The 27,376-nt window shown below is 39.3% G+C and overlaps 1 protein-coding gene across 1 annotated transcript in view; it reads left to right on the top strand.

Moving 5' to 3' along the window:
* gabbr1b (gamma-aminobutyric acid (GABA) B receptor, 1b) overlaps nucleotides 1-26,845 on the top strand; it is a 126,049-nt gene extending 99,204 nt beyond the window's left edge. Inside the window, exons 16-24 of the mRNA XM_081376984.1 lie at nucleotides 4,094-4,244; nucleotides 5,339-5,471; nucleotides 6,492-6,608; nucleotides 16,343-16,450; nucleotides 16,589-16,682; nucleotides 20,453-20,580; nucleotides 24,116-24,244; nucleotides 25,020-25,163; nucleotides 26,205-26,845. Coding sequence (XP_081233110.1) covers nucleotides 4,094-4,244; nucleotides 5,339-5,471; nucleotides 6,492-6,608; nucleotides 16,343-16,450; nucleotides 16,589-16,682; nucleotides 20,453-20,580; nucleotides 24,116-24,244; nucleotides 25,020-25,163; nucleotides 26,205-26,489 — 1,289 coding nt within the window. The 3' untranslated portion in view covers nucleotides 26,490-26,845. The remainder of the gene's footprint in view (nucleotides 1-4,093; nucleotides 4,245-5,338; nucleotides 5,472-6,491; nucleotides 6,609-16,342; nucleotides 16,451-16,588; nucleotides 16,683-20,452; nucleotides 20,581-24,115; nucleotides 24,245-25,019; nucleotides 25,164-26,204) is intronic.
* Nucleotides 26,846-27,376: the final 531 nt, after the last annotated feature.

Genomic DNA, 27,376 nt, shown 5'->3' with positions numbered 1-27,376 from the left:
GATGACCAGTTCACGCTCAGTGTTGCTGACGGTGCACTGAGAAGATGCCAACTGACAGCTGAAAACAACACAAATCAGACGCAGCCCAGGCTGTTCCCCAGCTGCCTTCCAGCACATGCTAACCTTGACTGGACAAGTACAAATCGTCCAATCAGCACGGGCGACACCATGTGCCTCAGCTGATTGTCTTTGCCTGTTATTTAAACCCTCGTGGGCTCCGAACAGAGATGTTGATTCTTCAGCTTTGTGATAGCAGCCTGGGTTTGTTGGTTTATAATATTGGGGGCATGATGCCACATCACCGTGCTCATTATGTGACCATTTCTATGCCTAGACATTTCCCTAGATGTGCTCTCTTGGGCTTACTCGGTTTTGAACTTGCTTATTAGCTTATTAAAACTCACTGAAGCAGCGAGCACCATGGCAACTGAAGCACGTAGGCATTGCGAAATGCGCTAATTGCCATTTTCACAAGACGTATCGGGGGCCTTGTGATGGAACCTGTTTTTCATTTATTTACCCAGCTTGCAACTGGGAATAGTGCCCACACCATTGTCATACACCCCAGGTGGCTCGCACAGTCTGTCACCTTTAACTTCTGCATTAGTTGTCGATGATAGATCTCTTTAGAGGTCATCACTTTAACAGCAACCCTTGACTGTGCCAGACTGGGAGATGCTGCGAGTCTGCCGGTGAGTTGAAAGGTCATCCTGCCCCTTTGATCGTGACGAGGCGAACAGGAATGCAAGATCATCGAAGTTAGAAAGGTTTGCTAAATGGCGACAGATGACCCTTGAGGCGATGCGGTACCATCTGGAAATGTACGCACAATTGCCACCCAACTTTTAACCTTGCCGTCATGGTCACTGGCACTCACGGACAGCGTATTCCAGGGAGACGGCAGTGGTATAGACCTAAAAATAATCAGTGCTGCGATGTGCTGAAATAAAGGCCTCTTGAAGGAGAGGGTGACTTTGCTCCAGATTGGATGCCACGTGTTGACCGATCACTTGCGATTTTCTCGCTCTCTGTCTACATGTCTCGTCTGTACCCTCTGCAAAGTGAAGGTTGCATCCCTTCATCTCCCGGCTGAATGGGATCGTGTTATTTAAACCCTCGTGGGCTCCGAACAGAGATGTTGATTCTTCAGCTTTGTGATAGCAGCCTGGGTTTGTTGGTTTATAATATTGGGGGCATGATGCCACATCACCGTGCTCATTATGTGACCATTTCTATGCCTAGACATTTCCCTAGATGTGCTCTCTTGGGCTTACTCGGTTTTGAACTTGCTTATTAGCTTATTAAAACTCACTGAAGCAGCGAGCACCATGGCAACTGAAGCACGTAGGCATTGCGAAATGCGCTAATTGCCATTTTCACAAGACGTATCGGGGGCCTTGTGATGGAACCTGTTTTTCATTTATTTACCCAGCTTGCAACTGGGAATAGTGCCCACACCATTGTCATACACCCCAGGTGGCTCGCACAGTCTGTCACCTTTAACTTCTGCATTAGTTGTCGATGATAGATCTCTTTAGAGGTCATCACTTTAACAGCAACCCTTGACTGTGCCAGACTGGGAGATGCTGCGAGTCTGCCGGTGAGTTGAAAGGTCATCCTGCCCCTTTGATCGTGACGAGGCGAACAGGAATGCAAGATCATCGAAGTTAGAAAGGTTTGCTAAATGGCGACAGATGACCCTTGAGGCGATGCGGTACCATCTGGAAATGTACGCACAATTGCCACCCAACTTTTAACCTTGCCGTCATGGTCACTGGCACTCACGGACAGCGTATTCCAGGGAGACGGCAGTGGTATAGACCTAAAAATAATCAGTGCTGCGATGTGCTGAAATAAAGGCCTCTTGAAGGAGAGGGTGACTTTGCTCCAGATTGGATGCCACGTGTTGACCGATCACTTGCGATTTTCTCGCTCTCTGTCTACATGTCTCGTCTGTACCCTCTGCAAAGTGAAGGTTGCATCCCTTCATCTCCCGGCTGAATGGGATCGGTTTGAATCTTAATGTTCAATTGTTTCTTGCTGTTATCCATCCACTTTACTGGCCCCTCTCGTTCTCTCTCGCTCTCCCCGGTCGCCCCTGACAACCACTGCATCTGCACCTTGTTCTCTCATCGCTGTAGCAACCATTATGGATATTGGTTGCCATGGCAACATACTGTCCCGATTCCACCATCAAGGACAGGGAGAGGTATTAAACAGCATGAGCTCTCTAGTCCGCTGAATACATACGTACTCGCACATTAACAACCATTTATATTCGTCACGCACACACACATACATTCATTGTTGACCTAAATTGCTTTAGAGACATCTTCAAAAATCTAAATTTTACCAACTTAATTCCTGGTCTTATTTTACAAGATTTATCAGTGCATGTAAAAAATGGTCATTTTTATAATCTTGCACCTCTTCTAATATGACTTCCCTTTTCAGCAAGCCCTTTTGTTTTTCAGCCTCAAACCATCTTTTGCAATCTTATCAATTACAATGTCTGAGTTTTACCAGAAATATGCCTCTTTATGCCTCTAAATGGGTTGCCAAACCCTTTTCATGTACAATCGACACCCAACTGACTGGTAATATTTATGAATTGTGTTAACCAATCAAAACAATAAGCTGCCAGTAAATGCGTTCGCTCAGCTCCACAAGGCAAGTTAATTTTAACACCATAGCAACACTGCAACGTTAACATTCTGACCTGAAACACCATAGCAACCACTTTCTATTTCCACAAACCACTTAAACTCATGTGTCGTGCCATATCACATCTTGGGGTCTACAGTATCTCTTAAGATTGTTCCAGCATCAGTGGTGCTCCACGCTGTTTCCCAGCATCCCAGAATCCGTCAGTTGGCCATCTTCTCCTCTGAGCGGTCGTGTTCAGTAGGATCTCCCACTCTCCTTTAATCAATATCAGCGAGATCCACGAGGGAGATGGCCTTACGTGAACCTCTAATTAAGACTGACAGCCGCTGCGCTTATCAGATGCTCTGGCGAGGGGTTCCGGTGGAGCCGCATGGGCAATATGAGTCCTGTCGAGCTTGGGGACCTGGGCTTGCTAAAAAACCATCAGATCTAGAGATAGATGTGACAAGCTATATTGTCCCCAGCCAATTTGTCACTCGCAAAAGAATGTGACGCTATACCTCTTGTGTGCAGCCCACCCATTGAAGGAAGCTGACCACAAATGCACCCTGTTGTCCTTTGTTGTTGCCAAATGGCCAGCCGATTACCCATCTGGAGGCAGTGAAACCGTCTGTGATGGTATCGCTTCACAGAGACCAGAGGGGGAGAAGCTTTAGTCAAATGGCAGTGAGGTGAAATTCGATAGCTATCGGTCTCTCTGCAGACTTCAATTCAGTCAGTTTACCATGAGATAGAGAGAGAAAGAGACCGAGAGGGATGTAAAGTGACTCATAACTGGCTCAGAGAACAACAGTTCAGAACTGCTTTCCTCTCTTGCTCAATTGTTGCATTATTAAATATACATGATTATTACATTACTTTATAGTATTATTTATATACTTTTGTTTGTTTTTTTTAACTTTCAAACAATTTTCATTTAGAATTTGCTAGTAAGTTTAGAAAAATTACATTTTGTAGTCAAAAGTCTTACATTTTCTTTTAAAATCTACTTCAGTAATCTTTGTTTTATTTACAACTCGATAAATATTTTTTTAAAGCATAGTATTAATTCATTTTAGTGCTTTCAAATCGATTAATCGCAATTTGTCGCATCTAACAAAAGTTTGTGTAATATAATGTTTGTGTGTGTATACATACACACACACACAAACACACACACACACACACACACACTATTTACATTCATTGTGCTCATGTGGGAAATGGAGGTTTGATTCTGACCTGCATCGTGCTCCAATCCCCTCTCACTCATTCCCCAATAACTTCTTGTTCTTTCTCTACTGGATCTGTTAAATAAGGGCAAAAAAACTTATTTAGAAAGACTAAATAGCAACAACCTCTAACGTTTTTTACATTTTATTCATGAAAGTTATTTTAGTATAATATAAAATAATAGTCTACTAAAAAGCCAAATTTTTCTCTCCAGGTTCTGGCCCACCTGCTGATCAGACTGTGGTGATTCAGAAGTTCAGATATTTGTCACAAAAACTCTTCGTCTCAGTTTCTGTTTTCGCTGGCTTGGGCATTTTAATGGGGATCGTTTGTCTCACCTTTAACATTTACAACAGCAATGTCAGGTATGTTTAGCTGTATGCTCCTGCTTGCAGGTGTGTGTGCATTTATATTGCATAACCACGTTTGAATTCAATGCAGAGGACAGCATGCTACATGCATACAAGTATCATGGGTCACATTCACACATTTATGCATTCTGTGTGTGTTGAGACACACCGGGTTCAAACATTCTGATGCATTACGAATAGCAATAGCATTGCACAGATATATTTGGACTAATGTGTGTGTGTGTGTGTGTGTGTTTCTTTTTATCTTATTGACATTGAAACTTTCAACTAGATTTTCTCAGCAGACAGCTTAAACTAATACCCTGAACACTTACAAATCTTGTCATTCATGTGTATAAATGTGTGAGTGCGTCAATGAATCTGCATGTTTCTTTGCGTGATGATAAGACACAGGAGAGTAAGTCCTATTCCACTGTGAGAGACTAACTAAATTAGCTGAATGCGAGTTCACTACACTAGCAAAAATTACCAAAAAGTACCATGATATTATTTGAAGTATCTTGGAACACCATATTATATAAAATATTAATTTAGAATATTATTAAATAAAAAAATATTAATTTTAGACTTTATATATCAGTATCTTCTATGTATGGTATCCGATCCGTACTACACCAAACCTTTTAGGGATTCTCATCATGAGATCATTTTATGGATTTAGTTTTAATGAATTAATTGTGTTTTAATCCATTATTTGTTTTGATTACATTTTATGAATTAAACAGCTCGTAAACATACTTAATCATTAATCACCTGTTAAACATGAAAGTTTATGAATTAAACAGCTCGTAAACATACTTAATCATTAATCACCTGTTAAACATGAAAGCATTATGCAATCATTTAAGACATGTCTCCTTATTATAGAACCTTTTTGGTATAAAGAGTTTTTTTAAATTGAGTCAAGAATCCTAGGGTTCCATATAGAACCCCATTGAACCTTTTTTTTCTTCGAGTGATGGCACTACCACACTACTTGTGTCTTTGGAAATATCTGTTCCATGTATGAACCTATTCTTTGGACATATATGTCTTTGCAAACTTCTGAATTTTGCAGATTCAGTAATATGTATGTCCATATGTTGAAGGTACATTCAAAACTCCCAGCCTTACCTGAATAACATGACGGCAGTCGGCTGTATGATGGCTCTGGCTGCTGTTTTTCCTCTGGGAATTGATGGACTGCATGTACGGAACTCCCAGTTTCCTGTGGTCTGTCAGGTAAGCACTCAGGCAATCTGGGTAATGCTGTTTTGTCATTATTTGTAGTAGTAGTAATTATTTGTTCCCCTGTAGTAGGTGAGTTTTTAAAACCTCCTCAGACACTTTTCTTCAGAAGGGCTATAAGGAAGTGTATACATTTTTTTTTCTTCATTTTATTTATTTTCCTGAGGCCCACTGATAATGTTAGTCGGGGTTTCTTGTATCAAAAAATATGAATTATTTAGTTTTTTCACAACCATTTTTCACCCACTCTCAGACCCTTAAGTATTAAACACACTTGTTTTGCCTCCTTGCTTTCAGACATCTTTATATATGCCCTCTTCGCTTACATTTACTTATTGGTTCCAGCTTGCCGTCTGGTCCAATTTAGTTTGCACTACCCCTTCCTTCAGTAACAGCGTCTTAGCAAAGCCTAAGATCAGAACGATTTGTTTTTGCAGCTTAATTTTAATAAATGCATTTTTGGACAGAGGAGGAAGTTTGAGATCTAAAAAGTTACAGTGTGTTTACATTTAGGGGTACTTGTTATATATCAGAGCAAAAACGGTTATCAGCTATTATAGATATTAGATATTAGTTATTTTTATTGGATATTTATTGTGCTTGCTCATTTCTACTATTTTTACATTTAAATTTACATTTGCCATCATATAACACTCATTTAAAGTTAATCATTACTATTTTAATAACATTGTTAAATACAATATTTTGCAAACCTCAACATGAATTGTTCATGTTGTACATTATAATGTTGTGATGCTTAAATTCATTAATTCATTTAAATTGCCTTAATTTAATTTATTTTGATAAAATAGTATATCATTTTAATATAAGTCATTTATCGATTATTTATCTACCATAACATTAGAATAATGATAAGCTTATCGATACTGGCCAGAATTGTAATATTGGTGCATCCTTATATCCATAATATACACTGTCTTTTAAAATTAAAAGCTGAAATATTGGCTAAATTGCTTTTTAAAATTATTATTATTATTGTTGTTGTTTTTCTAGTTCCGTTTGTGGCTGCTTGGACTTGGCTTCAGTTTGGCCTATGGAAGTATGTTCACGAAGATCTGGTGGGTTCACACTGTGTTCACAAAGAAGGATGAGAAGAAAGACAAGAGAAAGGTGAGTACAAAACCAAGGTTCCCTATCAATCAGTCATGTTCGACGTTAAGGTCAGTGACTGACGAATTGGGATCTCGCCTGAGAGCCCAATAACCTTTGAGTGGTAACAAGCCAATGCACATTGAGCACTTGCACCGCAAGCCGCTCCCCCGCTTCCGGGTTATAAGGCAGCTTGCGAATACTCACATTAAGTTTTTTTGCTTCGGAGCCGAGTGGATCTGGTTTTCACTCAGCTCTTCAATCATTGCTCGAGAGAGTATCAGAATGAGAGTCTGTTCCTGCTCCAGTGTTGGTGTGACGGCGCGTTCCAGCGGAGGTTGCGGTTGCTGAGAGTGCACAGTCTGGTGCAGCGGCTGTTCCCTTGGGTGCTTCAACATTTAACGAACAGTTTCCCTAAAAAAGTCAACACAGGTGTGACTTAACGTCTTTTTAAAATCATTCCACCCGTGTGTCAGCCACGATCTCTACCTCACGTGTCTGGGCTGTATGCACGCTGAGGTGGCATTCGTTGATGAGTCATGCACCCACTGTGGAAAGATAACCATCGCGATGTTTAGATCAAGACTAAGATACCTGGAAACAGGTGGAGTCCCCTCTGCTATTTCCCAATCTGGCTTTGATGCGCACAGGGCCACTTTGGTTAATACACAGGGTTATCTGAGGATTACAGTGGGGGTTTGTTTGCCCGTTGAGTCACCGTGTTCTCCCCACTCATCCTATCCATTGGAGGCTGTGGAGCTTCATTCTGGGGTTGCTAGGCCTTCTCACGGAGGTCCCAGCGTCTCATTCAGGGCTCCTGCGGAGGACCGGATGTCGATTGCTGCATCGGAGGATGAAGGCTCGACTGCGTTGCCCCCTTCAGGGAGAGTAGTGTTGTTCGAGTCCGACCCTGAGCTGACTGCCATGATTTCCTGGGCCACCACGAGCATTGGGCTCGAGTGGAACCCTCTACTGTGTCCCGAAAGATCGTGGCTGGACAATTGGTTTCTCGGGATGGGGCATGCTGAACAGCAGCCTCCTGCTCCAGTGCCTTTCTTCCCGGAAGTAAACAAGGAGGTCATGAATTCGTGGAAGGCACCTTTTTCAGCCAGAAGCCCTAGCCTCGATGGCGGAGTGGTCAGAGGTAAGTTCTCGGCCAAGGCTTATAGCGCCGATGGACAGGCCACCTCTGCCTTGCACGCCATGGCCCTCCTGCAGGTATACCAGGCCAAGGCACTAAAAGAGCTGCACAAGGGTAGTTCTGACCCAGGGTTGATGCAGGAGCTGCGGCACAGACCGTTTCTACGCTTTGTGTTCGAGGGACGGGCATACCAGTACAAGGTCCTCCCCTTTGGCCTTTCCTTGTCGAAGATAACGAAGATAAAGGAGGCCGCCCTCACTCCATTGAAGGAGGCGGGCATTCACATTCTCAACTATCTCGACGACTGGCTCATACTGCCCTAGTCGCAAATTCAGTTATGCGAACACAGGGACTTGGTGCTCCGCCTCAAAGAGCCCTTGAATTCGTTCAGGAGCAGGACAGCGGTTCCACTGAAATGATTTCAGAGGCCCCTGGGGCATATGGCATCCACAGCCACTGTCAAGCTGCTCGGATTGCTTCATATGAGACCACTTCAATGCTGGCTTCAGGACCGGGTCCTGAGATTGGCATGGCACCGTGGCACACACAGAGTGGAAATCACTCCGGTTTGTCGCGGGACTTTCAGCCCATGGTCCGACCTTGCTTTTCTACAGGCAGGCGTTCCCCTAGTACAAGTGTCCAGGCATGTTGTCTCAACAGAGGCTTCCAGCACGGGCTGGGGTGTTAAATGCAATGGGCACACAGCATCGGGCTCCTGGACAGGACCCCACCTGCAGTGGCATATCAATTGCCTCGAGTTGCTAGCAGTACACCTTGCCCTGCGCCAGTTTCTGCCGTCGCTGCGGGGCAGGCATGTGCTGGTTTGGACGGACCACATTGAGAGTTGCTGGTCTGGACCACATTGAGAGTTGCATACATCTACCACAAGGGTGGTCTACGTTTCCGTCGTATGTCGCAACTCGCCTGCCATCTCCTCCTGTGGAGTCACAAGAGACTCAGGTCTCTTTGTGCCATCTACATCCCGTGCGAGCTCAATTGTGCGGCCGATGAGCTCTCACCGACAGCATACTACCAGGGAGGAGTGGTGCCCCCAGGCAGTCCAGCTGAATTGGGAACGCTTCAGGTTCACTCAGGTAGACTTGTTCGTGACCTCAGAGACAACCCACTGCCAGTGGTTCAATTCCCTGACCGAGGGGATCCTCGGCACAGAAGCACTGGCACACAGCTGGCCTCGGGGCCTACACAAGTATGCGTTTCCCCTAGTGAGACACTGTGCAAGGTCAGGGAGGACAAGGAGCAGGTCTTGATGGTTGAGCCGTACTGGCCCCACCGGACCTGGTTCCCAGAACTCATGCTCCTCTTGACAGCCCCTTCCTGGTGGATTCCCCTGAGGAAGGACCTGTTTCGTGTCTTTCCCTTGGTAGAGTCCACTCTGCCATCTCTAGAACGGTATTGACTCCACCCCTGAACAAGGTGGGATCTACCACAGAGAACTTCCATATGTTGCACTGCCCTGTCGTTCAGTCCAGATGTGTAACTCCACATGTTACCTCCCCATGGGCAGGATGTGGTCTCCGTAGCATTCCTTTCCAGTTGGAAAAGGCATGCTTTCCCAGTGTTATCCAATAGTTTCACTGTTCAGGGTGAATGGAACATCAGTGATTGACATTCTTTGTGCACAGTCCTGTCCTACTTCCGCCCCAAACAGCTGCGGGGCGACCAGCTGGCTTGCTCAGGGCACTGAAAATGGGCAGCAGTTGTGGCGTCTTCCATAGAGATTCCAAATCGTCGGTCACTAATGTTAACGTTGAATGTGACTGACTGATAGGGAATATCTTGGTTACTAATGTAACCGCCATTCCCTTAAGGAGGGAACGGAGACTTTAATGCCTGTCACCACAACTCCTGTACCTCCGCTGGCAGCCGGCACCCCGTCTCGGCTCCTTAGCATAAAAACATAATGTGAGTATTCACACGCTGCCTTGTATACCCGAAAGCGGAGGAGCGGCTTGCAATGCAAATTTCACTTGCCAGTGTGCATTGGCTTGTTACCACTCAAAGGTGATTGGGCTCTCAGGCTAGATCCCAATTCGTCAGTCACTAACGTAAACATCTCTGTTCCCTCCTTCACATTATTAACCTAGACGTTTTTATTGTCATAACCAGGAACTTGACAAATCATGGTACTATGTCATGTGATTTCTCTGTTCCTCATGCGATCTTGTCATATGGTTCCTTTGTCTTGTGTGTCATGTTTTGATTAGTTTATTGTGTTCATTGCTTTCAGGTGTGTCTTATGTCGTTAGTGCTTGTGCATTTAGCCCTCATGTTTCTATTGTCTCGGGTCTAGATTTGTTTAACGTAACCTGTTGTTGGTGAGTTTCTGTTTATAGCTCATGTCCAAGTCTTTTCTAGTCAAGTCATGTTAAGGCCGGGACACACCAAATCGGCCATCAGACAATGTCGGGATGTTTTTGAATGTCTGTTGGCTTAGTTTTTTTAGTTTTTTTTTGTTCACTGTTCGCTCTAGTCGCGTGCTGTCTGGGTTTTTTGGGTCGATTCAGCATGTTGAATCGCTGTCAGGCCATTGGTGAAAGAGAGAACTTTGATTGGCTGTTCAGCTTAGCAAATGAGTCAGTACACAAGAATAAAAGCGAAAGTGATGAAAGTGTTCAAAGCAGTGAAGACAGTACAGACAGAAGGCTGTTATAATTGTACATCTTACCTGAGCATTCAAATGCACAAAATATTTTCATAATAACAAGCCGAGTGGAATGAAGAAAGTGATCGGCAAGATTTATATTCAAAATGGTAGGTTGGCGCTGCTTTGTTTACGGTGGTATATCTGCAGTCCTAGTTTCGTTACCCTTTTTGAATGGCAAATATAGACTATTGATATCTCTATTGATATAGACCGTTATTGTTTTACACACAGGTGGACTGTTTACTCTGTCACCATTGTTGAATATAACTGCACTTGCGTTCACTTCAACTCGACTTGCCTTCAGTGGACAATACGTTACAATTATAGTTATTAAAACTAAAACCTTTAATTATTTTTGTAACTTGAAATAAACAGTAACTGAGTATATAAAACAGTATATAAAAAAAACTTTCAGTTGGCTAGTTGCCAAGGCAACATTTTAAGTTAACTTATATTAAAATAACTCAAGCTAAACTTGAAATAAAATTAATTAAAGACAAAAACTAAATCAATTACTAAAACTTAAAATTAAATAAACTAAATTTAAAATTAAAGCAGAAAAAATATTCTAAAATAACTGGTGTGAGGTTAATATAAGGTGTTTCAAGACAAACTATCTGGTCTTTTAAAGCCTCATAAGAATTTACTCTGCTGACTTGTCATGTAAAGGTCTTCCAGTACACTGCTGGAATGATCAATATATCATAGTGGAATTATTATCTTTTATAAATAATATATCTTGTTCCTCTTTCTGTTATTATCTTTGGATCTCCATCTCACTTCCACTGCCTCTCTGGCTTGGCCACTGTTTCTCTGTGCCTGATCTCATAGAGATAGGTCCCCTGTTGTCCTTGAGCATCCTTAAACAGCACATTTATCATAGAGCCCATCTCGATGAGCTCTCCTTACAGCCCCATGAACCAGCAGTCACTCCATCACCACAGATTCTCTCACGCTCCGCAAGATCACTTTCAATCAGTATGTTGGATTTTTTTGGTAACACAATAAGGTCTCATTTGTTAGTTGCTGTATTATCTAACATAAACTAACAATAAGCGTTATATTTGTGCAGCATTTATCCATCTTAGTTAATGAATATACAATTGTTTATTGTCCATGTTAGTTCACAGAGTCCATTAATTTAATGTTACCAGATACAACTTTTCATTTTAAAATGTATTAGTAAATGTTGTTTTTACTGTATTTTTGATCAAATAAGGGGCTTTCGCACCAGGTAGTTGTAAGAACTTAGTTCTAGGAACTAGCCACCAGGGTGGTTCCCCGAGAACTAATGGTTCCCCTAGGAACGTTTTCCTGGTTGCATTCGCACCGCCAGTAGGAACTCTGAAGTGACGTAAGCCTCGCTTGTTGTTGTGACTTTTTATTTTGAAGGCACGGCGGACCTTTATTTTGACGGCGCTGAGAACGCCAGAGCCTGAGCTCACAGCTCTCACAGTCTCCGTTAGTCTCATTAGTTTATGATATGTCTTAACAGTCCTGTCTAATATGTTATTAGATAGAACTGTTATACATAGAATGTAAACAATAATGAAAAGTTATTAGCGTATGCCATGTGGTTGATGTTCAGTGTTGCTAGCTGAGCAGAAATACATAATCATGTTTCGCTTGGTCCCCTCAAAGTTACATTGGATTTTTTCCTTAGCGTAAAGGTTAAGAGGCCCATCTATCACTAGGCATGTTTCCATTACAGATTTGCGCAAAACTTTGGCGATTTTTTTCTAAATATCGTTAAAAAACTATTGCGAAATGACGGCGTTCCCATTAACCGATGTTATGCGACTAAAACGTCATTTTTTCCTCTCGCGATAAGTCATTCCAAAAAATCATGGCAACGGACGTTGGTAGGTTTATATATATCACAGCCACGTAATGCACTAGACATTATTATTAATAATGGAAGGAAACGTAGGCGTGTTATCCAAGCATTAATGGCAAGGAAAGACCCTTATACTGTGAGCAGCACATATGAGGTGTTTCTGGGTTTTTCTCACTCATTTCTGCTCCAAGGTCTTGATTGTGGCATTTCTCTGAGGTTTAGAATCCAGTATTTCTGTCATTCTTTTGTCTTTTATGAATTTAATAAAGAACTCTGTCTCGTATTCTGTCCAAACACGCCGCGCCTTCTAAGTCAGGTGACTGTAAATGCAACTGTTTCCATTGCAGTTTTGCAAAATATTCCTTTTTCGAATTGCCTGAAAAACCACCTCATGCGAGCATAAAAACTTTTTTGCGATAAATGGGAGTTTTTGCAAAATTTACGTGTTTCCGTTGGGCGTATTTTCAATTCGCAATTTCAGTTTGCGCAATTTGAAGGGTAATGGAAACGCGGCTACTGTTTTCCATTTTCGTAGAGTAAGTTTCTGGAGTAAATATAGGCTATAACCTGTGTGTTTACACAGCCTATTTAAAAATGGTGGGTGCTGGTGTTTCGCGTGCGTTCGGCCAATCATCCTACACTAATGTTGCGGATAGTTCCTATAGTGCTGGTTTAGACCCTACTCTGAAGGAGCTAATTTAGTTCCTCCAAAGGGAGTTCCTAGAACTAAAATCGTTCCTAGTTCCTGCGGTGCGAACACGGCAAAATCCGTGTACTTCCGCCAATATTTCTAGGAACTATGAAAAAGGTTCCTCCGGTGTGAAAGCTCCTATAAATGCAACCTTGGGGAGTGACTTTCAAAAATATAAAAAATCTTACCAACCCCAAAACTTTAAATGGTAGTGCATCTGTTACGTCTGATCTGTGTTTGGTTTTGCTTCAGTTGGACTTTGAGTTAGTTTTGCACTGTTCTCAGTTCAGTTTCCAGTGTTTTATTTGTTCATGCTCTTCTGTTTCCTCGGTTTATGATTTGCCCTCATGTTTTCCACCTGTGTCTTGTTAATTAACTTTAGTCCCATGCTGCATCCCAATTCGCCTACTTATACACTACGCCCTAAAAGTATGTACTGTTTTTGTGAAGAAAAAGTACATACTTTTGAGTGTGTAGCAAAAGAGTACACAAGCTCTGGGACATACTATCACATCATACAATTGCATCTTTAACGGTTGCTCTCTGTCACATCCTGACACTGTGAACTGGCCTGTCAATCATCTTGTCACAGTTAAAATCCTCCACATTTCATTTTCTACCATATTGGTGAGAAATGCAGTAGCACGTTGATCACCAGTGCGATCATCATGCGGAGCACTCTCCTCATATTAATGCATAATGATGCATTTAAAAGTAAATGGCTAAACGGATCTTTATAAAAGTCCACATTGTTATTGCAGATGAAATATAACATGGATAACATTCAATAAATATTTTTATCCTCCATTGCGCAATGGGTTGTGGGCAATATTAGCCATTGTAGTGAGCACGGATCCACACTTCAAAAATCAGAAATACTGTAGTAGACCATCCTGGGACTTTTGACATACTCTTTTCAACATTTGGGACACACTTATTTTAATCTTACATACTATTTAGGATGGATGGACATTGGGACCCAGGGCCAGTGTGTCCCAGTATATTTGTAGCCCTGTTTTTGTTATTAGTAGTGTTATTGATATCTATATATAGATCACTATATATACTGATAGTGTTATTTTTTGGAAATAAAAAATTAGGAAAACTTTTTGATGTGTTTTGGCCGTTCATTTACACAACAACATCGTTTTGGGGACCTGAAAACGCAAACTTTTAAAAGTGCAAGTATTTTAAAACGAAACCAATTATTGTCTCCATGTAAACTACAATTTGTGAAAATGGTGACGTCATGTGAATGCGTATTACGTGTTCAGTCTATAGGCGCTTAGTGTTTCTTTACTAAGTGAGATCGCCAACTACTGGCCTGGCAGCATAATACAAAGTTTTTAGTTGTTTTCGCAGATCTGTGTGAACGGGGATCGTTTTGACAATGTTGTTGTCTGTACACTTTTCTGTTTTTTAGTGCATCGTTGTTGCGTAAACAAACGTACCCTACAAAAATTATATTTTTCACAGCCTAAAGTAACCATTATAACTAAAAGTAGAGTCAAAGGAGATAAAGGGTTCAGGATAAGTACATAATGCCTATTATTGAGAATTCATGAGCATTCATCTAATGGTGGAGAGGAGCTTGTCATGTTCTCTGTGGAGAGCTCTCTCTCTCTCTCTCTCTCTCTCTCTCTCTCTCTCTCTCTCTCTCTCTCTCTCTCTCTCTCTCTCTCTCTCTCTCTCTCTCTCTCTCTCTCTCTCTCTCTCTCTCTCTGCTTCTACAAAAAGGATTCAAAAATTGAGAAATGATCTATGATGTGCAGTGGGGCATTGAATTGACGGCTTTGTCATTTTCAAATGTGCTTCTTTGACTGGTGCGTCACTATTGAGATTTTTTTTTTAAAAAAGTTAAAAACAAACACAAACCAAGTATCAGTAAGTTTGTTTGAAGTGGATTCTTCAAAGTCATTGTCAGGGATACAAAAGGGAAATGTTGGAATAAAGAATAGTTTCAGCATTTATTAAAAACCATAACATGGAAAGAAAGATTTGGGACAAAGATTCTATTTTTAACAAAGAGAAACTTGTGGTTTTATTGTAAAAATAATGACAAAAACAAAACAGAAAATAATTTAGACTTGTCCCTCTGTTTGTAAAATATACTTACAATTGAGTGCCTTTGTATGAGTATAACCACAAGACTAAAGTATTACCACGAGACTTTAAAAATAAATAAAAGATTAATACTTTTATTCAGCAAAGACACATTAAATTGATCAAAAGTGAGAGTAAAGGTATTTATAATGTTACAAAACATTTATATTTCAAATAAAAACTGTTCTTTTTAACTTTCTAGTCATCAAAGAATACTGAAAAAAATGGTTAATAAAATGGTTAAAAAAACAGTTTCCACAAAAATATTAAGCAGCACAACTGTTTTCAATGCGGATAAAGACTAGAGTAATCCAGTAATGTCATCACAGGAATAAATTACATTTTAAAATATATTAAAATACAAAACAGTTATTTAAAATTGTTTTACTATATTTTTGGTCAAATCAATGCATCCTTGGTGAGCTTAAGAGTCTTCTTTTTAAAAACATTTAAAAAATCTTACCGACCACAGCCATTTGAACAGTAGTGTGTTAGAAACTGACTATGTGATTGATAACTAATCTTGTTTGTGCAAAATTATATTCAGTATTTCAATTTCTGTTATGACCATGTTGCTCATAATAAAAAATGTCCGAGCAGTAAACCCTGAACTTTCAAATGATATGTGTAAGGACGCCAGAAAGGATCTGTTCACAAAGAGAAAAATACACCCACAAATTACATCAATGCAAAACCAGAAGTTCATCCACTTGGAAAAGAAGTTCCACCACTTAAAGGCATGTTTAGAGCTTAATATAAGCACTGGAATGTCCCATAAAAATTTTCAAGTTCATTCCTGTTCATTTTTGCAAACAGAGACATGAGTCAAAGTTCTCTTGCAATCAGTAGCAGGCCATATATATATAGAGCTTAACTTGTTTTGAACCCAGAAAATTCCTTGAATCAATTGTCTGGCTATGTGCAAGTTCTTTCATCCTCACCGTTGTGAAGGTGTGTTTGAGGTTTATGAGCTCTCAAAAGTGAGGATAAACAATACGAGTCACAGAGAACATATGCTTTTTATGTTGCTCTTTAAATAAATGCTTTTTATGTTTAATTGCTCACAAACACCCTCCTCGCTACAAAAAAAGAACGAGTATTGATTTTGTTGAAATCCATTAAAGACACCTTCCTTACTTAAACCATAAAGAGCAGCCATCGTGTGGCGGATTGAATTGGCATCCTGATAATGGGCCATTGTTTTCCCTTCAAGCTCTCTGCACTTATGCTCCTTATGATGTCATGAATCACCACAGAAGTTGTTTCTTTCACTGGTCTGGATGGAAAGTTGATTTGTGGTGTTTTTATATCCCAGCAGCACCTGGAGCCCTGGAAGCTCTATGCCACCGTGGGGGTCCTGCTGGTTATCGACATCCTGTCCCTTATGATTTGGCAGATTGTGGACCCCTTGCACATCACAGTGGAGGTAAGGCAGCCCTCCGTCCTATCAGGGACTGTGTTTTTACGAACATGACACAGTTGGATTTATTGTGTTTTGCCACAAGGTGCATATGAACAAAATCTTGAATTAACCGTTTCTCTTTCTCTTTCTGAATTAACGCAGAAGTTCACTAAAGAAGCACCTAAAGGGGACGTGGATCAGTTGATTGAGCCTCTTCTGCAGCACTGCAGTTCAGAGAAGATGAACACATGGCTTGGTAAGAATCATTCTGGGTTTGACTCTGAATCTTTTCTCACTGCACCCAATTCTGATACATTTTATCAGTTAATATATTCCCTGACTTTACAGTGCAGTATTTAAATGCAAAAAACCTGCGTTTTATTCACCGACCACCCGTAATCCAGTTTAAACCAGCACTCTCTGTGCTGACTTAGGACTGCAGCAGGCATATTTAAATGAAGTCATTGTTGTGGAAAGGCAGCAAACAGCATTTTCTTCAAAAGAGATGTTTGTGTACATTTTCTAGTGATAATACAGGCAGATATTAATCAAATGTTGATTAAATTATGTTATAACTAGCATACAGTATCTCCAGATGTGCAGTGTAGTCAAGCACACTTTATGTCTTGATTGACATTAAGTGCCTTGATTACACTGGAGGACTGATGCAGTGTATTTTCAGTAAAGTATGAAGATTCCCTTATAAAAAAGAGAAGTGTTTAATTGTACTGAATGTGCACTTGTACTTTAAATATTTCAAGGTATATTTCTAAGTAAATAATTATATTTTAAAAACAAAAAACTTGACTTTCAGATAGTAAAATATGAATTTATGGCTGTTTCTTAACACTTAAGTATACTTAGTAATAATGTCAAATTAAACGTTTTATTTTAAACTACATATAAAATCAATCTTTTCAAAATCCTTTGTCATGCTTTAAAGTACACTTATTGTTGACTAAAGCAAGTACTTGATTACAATTTGAACTGTTTTGTGTTATTCAATATTATATACAAGTTAGTGCAATATGCTAAACTGTAACATCATTAAAATGTGTAATTAAAAATGGAATTCATGATATACAAGTTTTAATAGAAATGACAAAGTATATTTTAGATTTCCATAATAAGTCATTTTTTTAAATTATGCTAAAGTATACTTATTTTTTACACAGTTCCTCCACTCAGAACCGACCCATAAGATGGGGAATTACAGCGTGCAAATTGTGGTCAGCGTTGTTTTTAGGCCATATTTGCGTCATTACCTGATTTGCATAATTCCTATAATGAATCGGATATTAAAATGCGGACAGTGCATGCAAATAAGGGACGTTAACAGTGGCCACAATGCCTCTCTTCTCTTGTTCATCATGACATCTCATCATGGTGTTGGGCTAAAAAAAATAGTCGCTGTCTGAAATAAAGCCCATGAGCCTGTGTCTGTGTGAAAGTGATTTAATGAAGGAACCCCGATGGTTTTGACCTTCAGCCTCTCTCCTCAGGTGTTTCCTTCTTGTAAGTGTTAAGTAATTAAACAAATTAATTGCTACCTTTATGAGACAAATTGGAGCGGCCTTGCTCTTCCAGTTACGGTCATTAAAATGAGCCTTCAGTGTGTTCTTCAGACAGAGTCCTTGAGAAATGAGAACAGCTGCCCAGTAACAATAAACAGGCCTGTCATACAAATACTTGTATGATACAAATCTGCCATTACAGTTTCTCCAAGTAAACCATTAGTAGGTTTACTTCATGGGGCATTTGGTTCAAAGATGCATGGAAGGCAGCTTCATTTCACAACATCTGGATGAGAAAAATAACTGATTTGCACAGAACCAAACCAAAAAAATATAGCAAAGTTCTCATTAGCCGCTTTCCGAGCGGAGGAACCTTTTCACAGTTCCTAGAACTATTGGCTAAAGTACCCGGATGTCAGTGTGTTTGCACCGCAGGAACTAGGAATGATTTTAGTTCTAGGAACTCCATTTGGAGGAACTAATTTAGGTCCTACTTCAGAGTAGGGTCTAAACCAGCACTATAGGAACTACCCGTGACGTTAGTGTACGCTGATTGACCGAACGCACGCAGAACACCAGCACCCGCCATTTTTAAAACAGAATGTAAACACACAGATTATAGCTTATATATTTACTCCATAAACTAACTATACAAACATGGAAAACAGTGATAGATGGGTCTCTAAACCTTTATGCTGAAGAGAAAATCCAACGCAACTTTGAGGGGACCAAGCCAAACATGATTATGTTTATCTGCCCAGCTAGCAACACTGGACATCAACCACACGGCATAAGCTAATAACCTTTTTTTCATATACTGTCTACTTTCTATAACAGTTCTATCTAATAACATGTTAAACAGCACTGTTAGACAGATCGCTAATAAACACAGAGAATGCGAGCATTATTAAAATAAAGGTCCGTCGCGCCGTCAAAATAAAAGTCACGGTGCTTGTGTCACTCCCTTACCCCTCCTACCAGTTCCTATGGCCACTTGGCCGGTGCGAACGCAAACAGCAAAACCGAGTTTGGGGGAGAGCAGTTCTTAACTGTTTAGAAGTGGACAGTTCCTATAACTAAGTTCCTGTAACTACTTGGTCGGAAAGAGGCTAAAGATTAATGGAGTACTATTTACAAGAAAACACAATTTCAATTTTTTGTCTTTAAATTTTAATTTTAATTCAATATGTTACTTGCCATCTCTTTGTAATCATTTGTGAAATTTACTAGCAATTTTGGGAGTGAAAATTGCTTAAAAGTAAATCCTACACCAATTTTTTTTCTTATTGTATAGTGTGTTGTGAATGTGAAGGATGAATGGCTAGATCCAGGCAAAAGTCATGAGAGCAGGCAGCACCTGTGACTGACTGATTACCCTGTCAGTGTGATAATGTCCACCTATCATGTTTGCATCGGCCTGAATGCATCAAACTGGTGGAAAAGGATGGACTAATTACTTAACAGTAAACAGCTCACACACTCTAGATAGCACCATTTTTGCTCACATCCAAATCCAAATGGACTTGAAATGATTATCTGAGAGTGAGCCGTTTTTTTTAGCAAGCACTCAATTAAATTGAATCTGCACCCCCCTGTCTGCGACCTTCATTACATCGCCAGTGTTTACCGAGGATTTAATGGTCAGAGAAGAAGGTGACTATAAATAATACACAAGCAACAGCCAGTAGAAACAAATAAAAGATAACTGATACAGTATATGCTTGGCATTGTTGTAGATATTGTTTTTAAAGCACTTTATAAATGTTACAAATCCTTCAACTTGGTGAGACTTTTGGTTTGATTTAATAAATAGTATACATTTCAAAAGTTTGGTGTCAGTAAGACTGTGACAGATGTTTACTAAGACTGCATTTATTTGAATGTATTGAATGTATTTTAAAATGTAATTTATTCCTGTGATGAATGAATGAATGAATGAATGAATGAGGCATTTATATAGCGCTTTCATATGTACTACTGTACACCCAAAGCGCTTTACAATCATATCAGGGGTCTCTCCTCAACCACCACCAGTGTGCAGCATCCACTTGGATGATGCGACGGCAGCCACAGAACAACGGCGCCAGTGCGCTCACCACACACCAGCTATAGGTGGAGAGAGGAGAGAGAGTGATAGAGCCAATTCAATGTAAGGGGATTATTAGGAGGCCATGATTGGTAAGGGCCAATGGCCAATGGTGATAGCAAAGCTGAATTTTCAGCATCATTACTCCATTCTTCAATGTCACATTATCCTTCAGAAATCATTCTAATATGCTGATTTGCTGCTCAAGAACTATTTATGATCAATGTTACTGTCACTTTTGACCAGTGATGTGTCCTTGCTGACTAAAAGTGTTAATTTCTTCTTCTTTTTTTTTCTTCTTTTTTTAAATCTTACTGAAAAAACAAGTTCTCGCCCCTGTTGCTCCAGCGGCCCTGGATTTGAGATTAAACAATATGGATGTTTGGGAAACCTGTTCGTTATATTTGTCTCTGTTTTGACTTCTAGGTGTCGTGTATGGCTATAAGGGTTTGCTGCTGCTTCTGGGTATTTTTCTGGCTTATGAAACCAAATCTGTGTCCACTGAAAAAATAAACGATCATCGAGCTGTTGGGATGGCCATCTACAATGTCTCGGTGAGTCTATTAATCTTTTTAAACATTTTAAGGAGCACCTTGTGTGACATTTGAAATGTCAGTTGTCACCCAAATATTGTCCAATTAAAAGGTAGAACTGTTCGGCTGACGTGACTGAAATAGCACCACAGAGGGTTTTTTTTTTTTCTTTCGTCGCTCAAGTTTAGTTGGGAGTTGGCGTGTGAATTGGACTCAGCATCCTTCTGGAGCTGTTGTGTGTCACAACACAATCATAAGCAGGAAGAACATGCCTGGAGCATTTCAGTGTGGCTCTGCTAGATTTGATGGAAGTGAAGTGTCTGAGCCTGCCATCTCGAATGCTGTCCAGGGACGCAGAGCTTTCCAGAGGACAGGGAAAGGGAGGGAAAAGAGTTTCCCCTCATCATCGGGAATAAGCTTGCATGTCAGTTTGACGGGAGTGGAGCTCTAAAGTAGTTAGAAAACTCAAGTAAAGTGGTCCCATAATGTTGAAAGTTGTTTGTTTTTGCCCATCATCTCATCTGTTCCACTTTAGCATTTCAGTGCGGCCCCACGGCTTACGAGTCACGAAAGAAGCACGTACCATGCTGATAACACCCTCAGTATTGATGGGAAATACATGGGAATCTCTTTTCATTTACCATAAAGACTTCTGGTCTGTTTTCTATGGCGAAGGCTGATTGGAAATGAAGCACAAAGCTTTTGTCAATCAGCTATTTCATTGTAGGCTTTTAATTTGAAGCAGTGTGTTTCTCTCCATCTCGGCCTCCAAGGATTACCCATTATACACTGAACCCAATTTAAGCTCAAATTGAGGGAGAGACTGTAGATCAGCAAGGGGCCAAATTTTGCATTTTAATCTTTTCTCTCTCTCTCTTTTTCCAAGTCGCGGGCTGACTCCTGGTCCTTAGCGAATGCCTGTTCTGCTAAAGAAATGATTTCAGATGCCATCTGTCATGTCATTACAAACTCCATCACTTTTTAGAATTTCAGCTGCTTGGAGGACAATAATAAAGACAATAAGAGCTCACCTCTTTCACAGGAAACTGATAAGATTTATTAAACTCAAATTTTGACATGTTTGACTCCCAAATCAAGAAATCGAATGTACAATAGAGTTGTAAATATATATATATATATATTTACAGGATAGCTGTTACGGTGCTTTTGATGGTATTTATTTTCCTTCTTTTTGGATTTTTACAGTTGTGATCACTATTAACTGTCATTATATGGAAAAGATCTGCAGAGATTCTTTTCCACAAAAGAAATTATAGTCAAATGGGTTTGAAACGACATAAGGATGAATAAATAATGACATACTGTAAATTGTGTCATCATTTACTCACCCTTATGTTGTTCCAAAGCCATATCACCGTGTTCTAACCATAAGCGATTCAATATTATTCCTGCGACAAGCATTTATCTGTCCACACCAGATGCGACAAAACTACAAGACACAACAAATCAATCAAAAACCACAGCCAATTGTAATAGTGTGTGGGCGGAGTCTCTCTGCAAGCACACTGCACTCGCAATGAAATGGATAAATACATAATCAAATTCATAAATATTACACTATTTTAACATCAATAAAAAATACATACTCGGTGGCTGAAATAAACCTTGTCATAGAATACACTTGTTTGTTCAAACTGAGTTGACAGTTTGAATGTTCTTGTTTCCATTCATTTATTTGCAAGATCTGAGGTTATTTATCCATTGTCACTTTCAGTTTGGCTGTAAATGTCACGCAAAAGGATTTTCAAACTCAAATTAGATGCTTTTAACATTAAATAAAGCACATAATCAATACCTGAGATTATCATTGTTGTTGTTCCAGCCGCAATGTTGTAGAAATAGAAACCGTTCCTAAAATAGAATCCCCTGTGGTGTATCACCATTGGCTGGTTTGGACAAAAACTCTGAACATGGAAAAGATACCTTTTATCGCATGTCGCTGTGTTGTGTTGTGTCATGTCTTGTTAGGACATGGTGCATTGCTTTTATCCTCCTGTGGAACACAAAACAAGATATTTTGAAGAATGCCCTGGTTTCTCTTTTCCATTAAATGACAGTGAATGAGGATTCACTTACTGCTTGCATTATTTAGCATGGCTGTGCATTTTAAACTAAAACCGTGTGGTGTGATTCAAGTGTGAAGGCTGCTGGCTACTGCTGTTACTCCAGCTATAAACTGCTTCGATTTATAGAGACTGCTTTGCACTTTTTGCCCTGTCCAAATAACTAATGACCCTGCAAAAAAAGATCACCTCTGTTGATGCCAGGCAACATTTTCTTTTTGCTAGCCTGGATGAGATTTTACTTGTTGTGTGAGAAACGACTGACTGGTGATCAATATTTATTGATTCACTTCTTTCTCTCTTGGTTTCTGTTCTATTCTCCTATGCCTTCAAAATAAGTTTTTTCTTTTTCATTTTGTTATATGAACGGGACATTAAAACGGTTATTGTAAACATTATAATTCCTTCATCATTTATTGTTGCTACTTTTCAGAAGTCTTTTATGAAAATATTGCTAAATGTTGGCCCACACCCATACTTTCCATCATAAATAATGAAAATCAATTATTAAAAAAACAATTCTTACATGTTATGATAATCGAAACAAAGAGTCATACACCATTTCAATATTTATTGTGTGAAAATGTAAATAAGGAAAATTTCCAATCATAATATTTTGTCAAATTATTATATAAGTAAACAAATATTACTTGTGTATATTTAGAAAATATCAAGTGCTAGCTATGAAATTAGCCTTAACAAGACAAAGGACTGTGCAATTTTATTATAAACAATAAACAGTCATTATTTAAGAATTTGGGACATTTGTTGGCTCAGAAACATAATTCAGGAAATTATAGAACCCTCTTGTGATGCATGTATATCCACTGATAGACCAGTGTTATTATTACTATATTAAAGTGTTTATTCATATTTTAAATGAGCTTTTTTATATTTTCACTTTAATTTTAGTATACATTTTTGCCATTTTGTTATGTGCTGTATTTGTTATCATTGTTATTAGCTTTTTTATATTTCTATTTTGCTTTAATTTGTTTTTATTTCAGTTTTAGTTGTAGTGATTTTAGTGGGCTACTTCGATTTAAACTTATTTTATTTTCTTCAAGTTAGTTGTCAAAACAGCACTCGTAGTTTTTTATATTTAACATCTATTTAATTTAATTTAATTTCAGCTTTATTGTCATTAACGAAAACTATTTTTAGTTAACGATAACAACATTGTCTTTGACTTTGACAGTAGACAATGGAAGCTTGTTTCCGCCACAGAATAAGAAAGGTAATTGTGACTTTTTATCTCACAATTCTGACTTTTTTTCTCACAGTTGTGAGTTTATATCTCTAAAAAGTCAGAATTGCGTGATATCAAGTCACAATTACCTTTTAAAATGTTTTATTCTGTGGCGGAAACAAGCTTCCATAGTAGACATATTAATGTAGTAAAAAATGTGTTTTGTAAGCACCCATAGTTAAAGAAACACCTGTATATGTAACTGTTTCTCTCTCTCTTTCAGGTGTTGTGCATGATTACCGCCCCTGTCACCATGATTCTATCGTCTAAGCAGGACGCCTCGTTCGCCTTCGCCTCGCTGGCCATCATCTTCTCCGTCTACATCACTCTAGTTGTCCTCTTCGTCCCTAAGGTACAACTGAAGATCATTTTCTCAAAACAAGAAGGAGCACTAATGTAAATATTGTATTACAGTGATTAATATTAATGGTGGATAACTAGAGCAAAGGAAGGAGTGATCAAAGAGTGGTTACTGTGTGACATATGCATCTCTCTCAGCGGTCTTCTCATGAAATCTTAAAGCACGCTGAATGATGATTCTATGGAGATGTGGTGTGAAAAGTAATTAGCTGGTGAAGTGGTTTCACTTTTTGTACAGTAACGAAAGTTATAATGAGCATTGATATTTGAAGCGGTTGTCGTAACAAATGTCAGTAGACCGTGAAGATTTTAAAATGAGCGGTTCATTCATAAATCCGTAAGATCTTACCTTCATGCTATGGAAATACATGAGTGCTGAAAGTGCTGCATAAGGTCTAAATAAGAAAAGTCTCTTAAGTATTTACAGAATGACATACCTCCAGACCAGTGCTATCCTTTTTATATTATTATCTTATTTTTAGATTTTCTTGTCTAATGATCTACACATAATCAAAGCCCTATGACTCGACGAGTAGTTACATTTTAATCAAACTCATATTTGTTCACTCTTTTTTTTACATCAATTATTTTTTATTACTATTATTATTTCTATTGTTGCCTGCTGCTCATCGGTTTGCACTGTATTTTTAATATATAGTAGGTAGTAGTAGACCGTATTTGCTGTCCAGCTTGCAGTACATTAGTATTCTGTCGACATAAATCTGGTCTGTTGTTATACCTAGTGTGGTGTGTGTTTGTGGGTGTAGATGCGGAGGCTTATCACTCGTGGTGAGTGGCAGTCGGACCAGCAGGAGACCATGAAGACCGGCTCATCCACAAACAACAACGATGAGGAGAAATCCCGCCAGCTGGAGAGAGAGAACAAAGAGCTGCAGAAGATCATCCAGGAGGTTCTGTGTCACATTCAATTTTTCCAGCGCACTGTTCGGAATGTCTGATACCAGGATTGAACACAATTTCAAAACTGACTTGAGAATGCCTTTTTTAAATTTGTTTAGAGTTTTGATTGAAAGAGCAAAATTATACTTTTAATTAAAGGAACAAGAATTTAAAGAAATTCATGTAACTGCTGTAAGTGTAGTTTATATATACGGTATATATATATATTTAGGTGAAATTTTATAGACCATGGTGTAAGACCACTTCATTTCCCATGTACATAACTGTTGCTTTGTAATGATCAGTATAATGTATTCCACTAAGAACGAGGAAATTTGATTCCCTGTTGCCTTAATCTGAAAAAGTAAAAACATCAAACAAAATTTCCAATGATTGTCTCAGCCTCAGGATTTGAACACTGAGATCTGAAAAAGGGTAATACATATAATGATGAGATAAATTTGATTTTGCGTTTGGAGAATTCAATGAGATCATAAAAATGTTAATAAATAAGTGACCACAGTATTTATTTTATTAAGTGATCTTAAAACAATGTGGAGGATATTTTGTGCTAACTATCTCTGTCGATGCTATTGTTTTTGCAGTAATTAACATAGTGTAATTAGTAACCATTAGTTGCCATCTGATGTTTTCAGTTTTCCTGTTATATTCATATTTTATTCTAATTAAGCTTTATTTCAATTTACAGAGTTGTTAATTTTAGTTTTAGTTAACAAGAATAACACTAAAATGAAATTCCCCATTTGTGTTATTGTTGAATTTCTTTGAATAGGGATTTAGTAAAATCCCCCTCTTGTCATTTCAACTCAGCATCCTGTGGGTCATGTGGCCAATCCAAATCAAATTCCGACTTAAAAGGGACACTCATTCTTAAATTCTGAATTTGGCCCTATCCTGTCTGATACAATAGATGTCATGAGAGCTGTGGCAGTTTACTTTCAGCTTCCTTTTGTCAGTGGTTTTGCTGCACAGATATGTTTAATATTTTTAGGTCCGGTTTCTAATTTAGTTTTGTGTTTTCATTCCAACAGAAAGAAGAACGCGTATCAGAGCTGAGAAATCAGCTGTCAGAGCGACAGGCCCTGCGTTCCAGAAAACGCCCCACCTCCTCCAATCAGAACCACAGCTCACCTTCCATTCCCACTCCTCTGAACGATCCCAAATCTCTCCTCCCGCCACCAGGATACCCCCTCCCTGCTTCTGACAACCACTCCCTCCCTCCCACCTTTTCCAACTCCTCCACCCTGTACCAGCCCGACGGCAAGATCAACCGCAACAACTGTCACCCTGGACGACTGCAGCTCCTCTACAAGTGAGTCCCGGGACGCTGGAGGAACTGGTACAAAATGCAAGCGGGGACACGGTGAAGTGAAAAGCAGGAAGAAAAATAGTTTTTCACAATTTTCTCCATCTCCCCCAGCAAACTACCTTTGTTTTTCTTTGTTTGTTTCTTTGTTTCCGGCACTTTTGGTGATTCATGGGATGTTATACACAGGAAGCATGATAATCTGGTTTTGATTGCATCATTTGATGTGTCACCATTTTTGAAAACCACACATGCTGCGAACCATTTCACAGTTCAAATGAGTAACCCTCAGCTGATTTTAACTCGGAAAATTGCGTACGAAGAATGACATGCTAAAAACGTCCCAACAGAAAATCATGGATTATAGGAAATGTTCCCATTATTCTCATCAAACGTGTTTTAGGACTCAAAAAACAATCACATATCGTAATTTTATTCGATACTTTACCTTGCATCAACTTTTTTTTTATTTTGTGCATTCATATTTCTTACAGTTCAAACAGGTCATATGAATAAGTCTCTGAAACCTCATTAGAGAGACTGACCGATTCACACACTTTTAGTGCTGTGTCAATCGCAATTCAATTTTGATATCATGGACTATTGTGATATATTTAATTGCAACATGTATCACGATATGTATTGTATAGCGAGGACGCTGCCAATACCCAGCCTTAGCAATATCCCACAGTTCTCAGTAGTAGTCGAAATGCAATAGCTAGTCAGTGGTAACAATAAGGTAAATTTATTAATTTAGCAAACGCTTTTATCCAGTGCGTTTTACAGTACATTTAAAGTTTACATTTTACCAGTATGTGTTCCCTGGGAGTCGAACCTTTGACCTTGGTGTTGCTGACGCCATACTTGAACTGCAACTTCATATCTTATTGTTTATCT

Source organism: Scardinius erythrophthalmus, assembly GCF_964197995.2.
Source record: "Scardinius erythrophthalmus genome assembly, chromosome: 10".
Lineage (NCBI taxonomy): Eukaryota > Metazoa > Chordata > Actinopteri > Cypriniformes > Leuciscidae > Scardinius > Scardinius erythrophthalmus.
The sequence above is the reverse complement of the archived record's forward strand: the minus strand, read 5'-3'. Positions and strand labels throughout refer to the sequence as shown.